General features: G+C 43.3%; 1 protein-coding gene across 1 annotated transcript in view; it reads left to right on the top strand.

The window, feature by feature from the left end:
• The first annotated feature begins 6,514 nt into the window (after window positions 1-6,514).
• ADCY2 (adenylate cyclase 2) overlaps window positions 6,515-9,454 on the top strand; it is a 283,051-nt gene continuing 280,111 nt past the window's right edge. The window contains exon 1 of the mRNA XM_058831650.1: window positions 6,515-7,415. Coding sequence (XP_058687633.1) covers window positions 7,188-7,415 — 228 coding nt within the window. The 5' untranslated portion in view covers window positions 6,515-7,187. The remainder of the gene's footprint in view (window positions 7,416-9,454) is intronic.

Raw genomic sequence — 9,454 nt, 5'->3', positions numbered from 1 at the left:
TATTTTTATTTCTTTTCTTACTTTCAGTGGATTGTGCAGATGGAGTAAAGATCATAATAAAATGTCTAGAACCAAAATAATGTTACTATATATATGCCTTCCTTATTGAAGGAAGAATATGTAGACTGTGTTGTGTGATTCAGTGGGCTTTGAATCAATGGTCTTGCCCTTTATTCAGGAAATCAACATTTCTTTCAATCAATTAAATTCATTGGAACACCACTGACCCCAAATGAATGACAAAAAAAATAATCAATGCTAATAACCAGTCTTTGAGAATGGAAAAAAAAATTATGTAGCTACATCATTATTCAGTAGAAGGTGTAAGAAACCCATTTTGATGTAATCTGCCTTTTGTATTTTATCTCTGTATCTATTGCCTTGCACTGACTAGGCATCACTAATCATTTTCACTAAACGTGAAACAGTAGCATCAATATATCTTGTAATTTATATTATTGACAATTATCAATCTTATTTTGACAAACATATCAAATCAAATCTGTTTTTTTACCCTGAAATTCTTGTTTTAGAAGCCTCTTACGACAGAGTTCTGTTCTGACAGATTAACTACCACAGTGAAATAACATATGCCACTTACTTATTTTGCATTTCATTCCTTTAATTTTCAGTCTAACCTTTTTCTTAAAAAAAGCAAAATAAAGAAAACAAAAATTCCAAGCAGTCTTTTCTAAAGTAATGTTATATGCATTAGTATGGTTCCTCCTATGTTTTGTTTGTGTAGATAACAGTCCTATACCTCTGCTAAATAGAAGAAACTCTTCCTTGGTTTTGATTAACTGTTCTCTGAAGAATCTGTCTCTAATTCTGCAATGCTTTTTCTGAGGTAGGGTAAGTAGAGTAATACAACTCAAGATGAAGGTGTATAGTTGAACAGTATAGAGCTATTGCTGTATGTTCTAAATTATTTATTATCCTATTCTTTATGCATTTGAAAGCTGTAAAAATGTTCTGACTGTAGTTATATATTGAACAGGTCTTTCCTGAGTGCCTATGGTACTTGTCTCTAGTTTGTCCAGTCAATTTACAATTTTATAAAACCACCTGAACAGTTCCAAATTTCCAAAGTTCTATTGCTTTCTTCCCACCTTCCCTAGATCTTCCACCTGAAAGCAGGTTATCTGGAAGGGTGGGTGGTTTCCTAAGTAATACCACTAAGTGCAAACTGTCCCAATGTGAAATATAAGGAAGTGTATAAAATTGAAGGCTAATGCCTTATAACAGAAAAAGTATAATATTATATAGAATTTGGAAACTAAGTCTTATTGTAGCAGTGAATGTAAAGAATAACATGATCAAAATAAGAAAGGCTAAGCTATAAACAGAGACAAAATGGATATACTTCTGGATATTTTTTGTTTGTCACATGCTTTTTGAAAGAAGGAGACTTTTGAAATAGTTGGCCCACCATTCAGCTAATAACAGATGGTCCAAAACCTTTAAAAATCTGATCTATATTTTGCTTCAATCTGTAATAAAAAGGTTATCTATGATTAGATGACCAATGTAGTCACCATCTGTGAGGAAGTTGAGCAAGAAGAGAGGTTACTGAAATACCTTCAGATCTGAATCTCAAGTAGTTCATTCAATAACCTCAGAATTTTTACTAAACAATCCTAAAAGTTCATAGAGTCTGAGAAAGGCCAAAAGATAGATACTGTCTTCAAAAAATAGGAGGAGGGGAGAAAAATTACACAAGGAATTACAGAACAGTCAGACTTATTTAGCACCTTAAATAACAATGGTAAACACCTCAGGCAAGTCTATATCTAAAACAAAAGTGAATTTCACCTGTTTCCAGGTATGCGAAATCCAATATATTTCTGTAGAAAATTTTATCCTCATTTTTTGAGGAGCAACAGTAACACGTAGCTGCAGTTATAAGACTTGAAAGAGAAAGTTCTGTTAACTGAACTCAGTAAAATGAATCCAGAAAAATTCAGCACAAAATAGCAGTCTTCAGTCTTAAACAACAACAAGAAGTTATATATCTCTAGTGGACAAGATAATGTTGTTAAGACCCTAGTCACATCAGATGTATTCCCACATTGATCTCATGACAGGGATGGATCTCCAGAGCAACTCTAAGCAGGTCTGGCTGACCTGGGTTTGGCCATGCTGCCACATCCAAGCTCTGGAGTGCCATTGAGGCACTGGCTCAATGTCAAGATGTAAAATCTTACTGGTAGGACAACTTGACTTGCAATCTCAGCTCAGCGTGAGGTGCCCTGGTGGAGCTGGGCTATGGCAGTACAGCATCAAGGCTGCAGCAATGGGCAGCTTTAGTGGCCAGCTGCTAAGGGGGTAACCTGACCACCAGTGGACTTGTGGGCAGTGTTTTGGTCAGGCCAATTGCTATGGCTCTTTTGTGTGCTTGCTATCTAGCAGGACTAGGGGATTAAGCATCTTTCCCTGCAATTTATTTCCCATGGCTCAGGTTGTCTTACAGCTGAATAGAGTAGCTGAGAACAAAAGAACTGTCTCTTCTGAGAGCTAGTCTGTATCCCTGACCAGAAGACTCATGCAGAAGACAACAGAGAACAGAAAATGAAGCAAAGAGGTGATGGAGATTGAGCCAGAGTGGCAAAGAGAGCAATGTAGGAAACAGGAGGTTCTCCTCTATGTTCTGTTCCTATTTACCTCTCCCTAAGATTTATCACAGATCCCTTGACACTGGAAATAAGCTGTGATAACACAGAATCACAGAACAGTTGAGGCTGGAAGGGACCAAGTTCTCTAAATTAACCTGCTTCTGCAATGTGTAATGCCTCTGGCTCGCGGTTGCTTTGAGCTGTGGACCTCAACCTTTTGTTCTGCCTTGTTTTGCTTCTCCAGAGGGGTACAATAGATACCAGCTGGCTAAGGAACAGATTCTTTCATATTGTTAGAGTCCCAATGGTACACAGGAGATAGTTTCTGACAATCTTAAGTGCTAGCTTTGTTTTTGTTCCCCATTTAAAGAAATAAAGTAGAATACATGAAGAGGTTTTTTTTCTGAAAGTCCTTTGCTTTTCAACCACAAATTACAGAATTCAGTGTACCTTCCTTTTCCCTGAGACATAGCAAACTTTCAGGTTGAGCCAAGTAAGGATGTTTATTTTCAGCTACCTAGGGTAATTGCTCTCTTAAACATATGGCATTTCAACTTTGACAATGACATAATTGTCATTCAACTGCAATCATGTTCACTTAACTCAATGCATCCTATGGGGAGAAAGAAATGTGTTAATATGTTAAATAAAAAGTAGAGCATTCAAATTGGAAGTTCAAATTCAGATTTGGGTACTGCACAGTTTCAATGTTGCAGTCATTATTTACATGACAGTGTGGGTTTTTTTTTTTTTTTCACTGGACCTTGCCTCTATCTAGATCTAAGAATTGATGAGGGTTTCAGACATTAAGGTGTGGGATGTTTCTAGCTGAAGTATGAAGGATGAATTGAAAGATGTAGGTTTCTAGTTTCAAGAGGGAAAGTAGAGCGGGGGAGTCCATCAGCTGGACAAGAAAACACAAGAGTCCAGTGCAAACATATAATAGAATTGTAAAATTAGCATTGTAGAATATGTTGAGTTGGAGACCAGCATGATGTAACCCCATTCACTGTAACTCTTTGTGCCTGATCTGTAAGCCCGTTGCTCACCCATCACTTAACATGGTGATCCAGCTGTATGATGGATATTTTGTCCAGAAGAATACTGTGAGACAAGACACATCACAGATTTTCTGTGATATTTGCTCATCTCCTTCATGAGATATTAAAAACTTTGCTGAAGTCCAAAAAGATTACATATAATGGCATTTTTAGATGGCGTTTGATGGCATTTGTGGCGAGCTGGGTTACCCTGTCACAAAAGGAAATCAGGTTTCACAAGCATGATTTAAGCTGTGCTGGCTGTGACTGATTGCTGCATTGTCCTGTAGGTGTTTTTCAATACTTTCCAGAAAACTATGTTTCATGATTTTACCGGGCACTGAAATGAGACTAACAGGTGTGTAGTTTCTGGGGTCCTCTTTCTCTCCCTTCTTGAAAATCAGGACAATATTCACCAGCTTCCAGTCAGATGGGACCTCTCTGGATTCCCAAGACTGCTCAAAAATCATCATGACATCAGCTAGCTCCTTTAGGATTCCCAGATGAATCCTATGAGGCTCGGTAGATTTTTAGGGATTCAGCTGGAGCAGCAGATCCCACACAATTTCAGGGCTGACTGGGATTTGATTATTCTCTCAGTCATGGTCCTTCAGCTCAGGGCACTGAGATTCCCTTTTTCCATTATCCATGCTGAAGACCAAGGCAAAGAATGCATTAAACACTTCTGCCTTCTCCATATCCCTATTTGGGAGGTGACCATCCTCATCCTCTAACGGGCCAATGTTCTTTCTAATCTGTCTATTCCCATTAATATACTCTAAAAAACCTCTATTTCCCCTTACAGTTTTGACCAACTTCTACTCTGGAAGTACTGTGAACTTTTGACACACTAATTTTCTCCCTACAGTGGCAAGCAGCATCTTAGTATCCTTTCCATTTCACCTGACCTTGCTTCCATTGGCCATATACCTTCCTTTTTCATCTTACTTCTGAAAAAAGATCTCTGTTCAGCCAAGCTGGCCTTCTGCCTCACACCTTTGACTTGGAATATCTAGGAATTGCTTGCTTCTGTGCCCTTAGGAGGTGGTTTATAAATTACAATTTTCCTCTTTTACCATGTTAATTTCTCCTGCTCTGCTGTTGAAACACCTTATATCTGGTCTTTCTGAAGAAAGTTATGCTTGTCCCATTGTTTTGGAAAGGCATGAGATACCACTGGACAGCCTTTGGGTTAATTAAATTTTTGCTGTGCAATTATAATTTTATTTCCTGAGAAATGGCATGAGAGTAATATAATGAGGAATTAGCTGTTACAGGCTTAAGATGTTTTTGAAATAACAAACAAATGACATGATCATCATGGTAAACTCTTTGGAATGGCCTTTCCTGTTCAGGTTCAGGGAGGTGGAAAGCACCGGAAAGCTATTAAAGCAGAATCAGAAGGGAGAAGAAGATAACCACTTCTACAACCTGTATTAAATCAATGTCTAAGTTTCAAATGCTTTTGTGAGGATGGTTGTTGTACACATGGAACAGAGAGCATTATGCATTTTGCCTGTTCAGATCTTTTGCATTTTTCTAAGTACTTACTCGATCATGGAATTATTCTTGAATTTTAAAGAAGTGTATATGTGACACTGGTTTTTCTACCTTTGAGATATGCCTTCAAATACCACATTCTGAGATCTGCTTTTCAAAGAGGTTTTATGTTGTAATTCTGGTTTGGCTCTTGATTTTTTTTTAATTCCCTATTCTCACTATATATGTGTGTGTGACAGTGAGGGTGGCCAACTCCATAATTTTTGAAGTGTCTGTAAGTAAAGCCTTTTCATGTTGCAAAAATTCTCACACCCACCTCTACTAACTCCTTCCCAGCAATTAATTCTGCCAGAATGTTCTCCCGACATAGATTTGTGTTCATCCTTCAATCTTATCACTGCTGCTTTTGAGAGTTTTCCACCCTCTGTCTCCCAAAACTGTGGGTGCGGTTGTAACTTTCCACTTCTCTTTTATGTGTTCCTCCTGCCCCAGAAAGCACTTCAGTGGAAGGAAGAACAAGCAGCTTTTCTTCCATCCAGACAGCTGAGAGGAAAAGGGGGCAGAAAGCTCAAGTCTCATCCCTTTTAAAAATCCGAGGAATCTAAGAGGTGCAAATACATGGACAGGGCTTTGGAGCTGTACTGCTATTGGTTTCTCAGCATTGTGACACTTGTTGAGGACCCATCTCTTCCTTTTCTGGATAGAAAAAATCAATGGCACAGAATTTAGGTGTTAAATATAAATTAGTTCACAACCCATATAGTTTTGGTCTGTATCATCCTAGTTACCTGCCTTCTCTTCCACCTGATTAATGGTCAGCCCTCTATCCTATGTCTCATTTATGACAATTTATGACCACTTACGTTGGCTCCAATTTTTCACCTTTTGTAGTAGCATAGTACTCCCAAGTCCCTCTTGCTTCTAACATCACTCCAATCACCAGGAGACACCCTTGGGACATTCAGGCCCATTAGCATCTGTATTGCTGTGGTCTCTTCCTCTCCTGGGAGCGTTCTGGCAGCTTCTATGAGTTTTCAGGATGTGACAAAGCAACAACAGAGGCTGAGGGTAAATCAGAGAGGACAGAGACAGACTTAACCTGTGTGGAGGGACATTCAGGGAAGCAATGGGCTGGGGATGCAGAACTGCCTGTAAATGCTGTCCATGACAGATACATAACTTTATTGTGTTAGATATCCAGCATCTTTGCAGTCCCTGCTTTGATAGGTATTAGCCAAATCCTTCGGAACATGTTAAACTGGGGAAAATGTATGTTATGCTTTTTTCTAACTTGCATGCTCGTTTTGACAAAATCGAAGTATGATTTCTAAAAACGGGATTCCGCCTCCGGAAAAGATACCCAGTGAAACAGTCCTGCAACAACCTTCCGCCCGTGGGCGTAATTTCAAAGCAATCTCCAAACGTCTCTCCCTCCAGCGCCGGGAGGTGCTGCCACATCACCCTGGGGAAGGTAGCGGCGTCCCCGTGGGAGCCGGGCAGGGCCGAGGCCGCCGGGGGCGGGCCGGGAGAGGCATACGCCGCGCTCTTCGCCTCACGGCCGCCGTCGGGCGCGGCCCCTGCAGTGGTACCGCGCCCCTGCGGGCGGCGAGGCGTCCTGGCCCCAAGCAGGCGGAGGCCGGGGCAGGTGGTCCGGCGCCAGGGGCATCTCTCGGCGCTGGTGCGGAGGGGCACGAGGCAGGGGCTGCTTTCATGGTCGCCCGCGAAGGCACATCCCGCTGCTGCCGCCGCCCTGGGGCACTTTGGGCGGGCGCCCGCTGCCCTCGCCGGCGAGGAGGAGCGCACCTACCGCCTCCGCCTCCGTGGGAGCAGGGCAAGGCATGTGCGTGCGGGGTGGCGCCTTCCGGAGGCGCACCAAGCCTCGGGCGGGCTGCGCGGCGGCCGCGGTATCCCGGCGCACCGTGTCCATGTCGCGGCTCCTCCTCTCCGCCTCCCGCGCGGGAGCGCGCCCCGCTCCACTCCCCGGCTGCTTCTTGCAGCAGCGGCGGCTCTGAGGGAGTTGCGCGGGCTCTGCCCGATGTGTCAGGAAGCGATGATGATGAGGAGGAGACGCCGCTACCTGCTGGAGCGGGCAGAGCAGGCGGGCGGCGGCTGCGGGGCGAGCGGCGGACAGTCCCGCTCTCGGGACTGGCTCTACGAGTCCTACTACTGCATGAGCCAGCAGCATCCGCTCATCGTCTTCCTGCTCCTCATCGTGATGGGCGCCTGCCTAGCTCTGCTCGCCGTCTTCTTCGCTTCCGGGCTGGTAAGAGAGGCCCTCCCGGTCCGGGACCCGCGTTATCCCCAGTTTCCCGGGCATCCCCGCTGCCGCCGCCCGGCATCCCCTCTACCGCTGCCTTGCCGGCATCGCCGCACCCGGCACTCAGCCGAGCCGAGTCGAGCCGGACGGGGCGGCCGAGAGCCCGTGCTGCAGCTCCTGCGGCGGAAAGTTGGTAGCGGGAGGCGCCGAGGTGGCGGCGGGGGCAGGGGAGCCCCCGCCCGAACTTTGCTGCCCGATATTTAGAGGCGACGCTGGAGCGGCGGCCGCGCGGCTGATGGAGCGAAAACAAAGTCAACAAGCGCATCGAGTTTAATTCACTTAATTCCTTGGCTCCGCTCTCTTCCAGCTGGCGGCTTCGTCGTGGTGGCCTTCGTAGTGGTACAGTTTGAATCGCCGCACAAAAATGCAGCCGATACGCGTATCTGAAGTAATATTTTTTGTGCAAGTAAGCAGGGGCCGTGCCCCTCCTTGTGCAAGCCCCCTCCCTCCCCCATGATATAATTATCTAGCATTTGACCTATTTTCTCAATAAAGCTTTTGGGACAGCGCAGCCTTTGTTTTTAAGGAGGGTGAAGTTTGTTTTGTCGGATGTCTTTTCTCAGTGCTCAGTGGGGAGTTTCCAGGCTTTGGGAAGAAAAATGTGTCACAGCAGCAGGTGACTGTCGGTATCAGTTTATCTCCTCTGAAACGGGTGGCGCTTTGCCCTTGCAAAGGAAAAGCTGCAGAGGGCAGTAAAATTCTTGGTCCTTTACAGAGCTTTTCTGCTGTTATTGATTAAAGGCAGGCTGTTGGCATTACTGTATACTTCTGAAGTAAATGGATATTTGAGTGGTCTCAGACTCTTCTTCTCCCCCCCATTTCTTTTTTTTTTAAAAAATAATATTTTTATGGTCTTCTGGAAAGCTGAATGTTTATTGTATAGAGCTAGTTATCTCTAAAGGCAAGGATGAGCAGGTCAGTATAATCTAATGGATTCTCTTAGAGGCACTGCAGCTAGTGTTTGCTTATACAGAGAATCCTGCTTTCTTGTTTGACCAAACTTTTGTCTTAAAACCTGCAGGAACTCCCTGCAGGATTAGCTAAGCTTTGAGTCAGTAGGTCGTTTATTTCCTTTTGGTGTTTGTATTAGTTGTATTTTAAGCTTTTTGTTCAACCATTCCTACTAAATAGAAAGCAGTTGTAAAAGTGAGGCCAGTAATGGTGGTGCTTCATAATTCAGTTGTTTAATATCCAAGGGTTTAAATTCTGGAGCTCTATGTGCAAAATACAGGTTTAACCACTTACCTCATTCTAGTATGTTAATGTGGGTGCTTGTCCATCAGGGTCAAAGGGACTCTTGGAAGGTGGAATTGGAAGTCTGACTGGCAGAGTTAGCTGTGGAGATGTACATTGTACTTGCCCACAGTCAGAATTTGGGCTTGACAGTGTTTAGCACTAAATTTTGTACTTTTCAGTCGTCTATGGTCTACAGCTTGTTTACAAGTTGCATGTGGTTATTTTGGTAATTTCATTTCTTGAGGTAAATCCCTCACAGTAGTGAAGGTGAAGGTGGCATAAAACTGGATGGAAAGACTGCTGAAAGTTATGGAAATAAAACTGTGAGCTGTCTGAATCTTGCCAGGCATTACTTCTTCAGAAAGAGTGAATTTAATAGTTCAGTCTGCATTTGGAATTCCAGACATACCAGAAGAGGGAAAAAAAATGCTTATAAAATAATTTTCCTGAGCCTTTATCTTCCTGTAGCTAACAACTGGATGGGTGAGGGGAGAAAGATGAGGGATTCATCCGAGTTTCCAGTCGACAGATAAAAGTAGCTTCAGACAGAGAGAAAGCTTGCTTATATGGACTTCTAGCCACAGGATGCTGGACAAAATCCTTTGGAGCCCTGCCCAGAATTACACCTAAAAGTGCTTATAGTCTAGTTTCTGTTTGCATTTGTGATTAAAATATTCCTGAAGGTTTAGATGTGTTTCTCTTGCATCTGAATAAAGAATACACATTTTATAGAGCTGCAGAATTTTAGC

The sequence above is a fragment of the Poecile atricapillus genome, chromosome 2 (assembly GCF_030490865.1).
Source record: "Poecile atricapillus isolate bPoeAtr1 chromosome 2, bPoeAtr1.hap1, whole genome shotgun sequence".
In the NCBI taxonomy this organism is placed as follows: Eukaryota; Metazoa; Chordata; class Aves; order Passeriformes; family Paridae; genus Poecile; species Poecile atricapillus.
The sequence above is the reverse complement of the archived record's forward strand: the minus strand, read 5'-3'. Positions and strand labels throughout refer to the sequence as shown.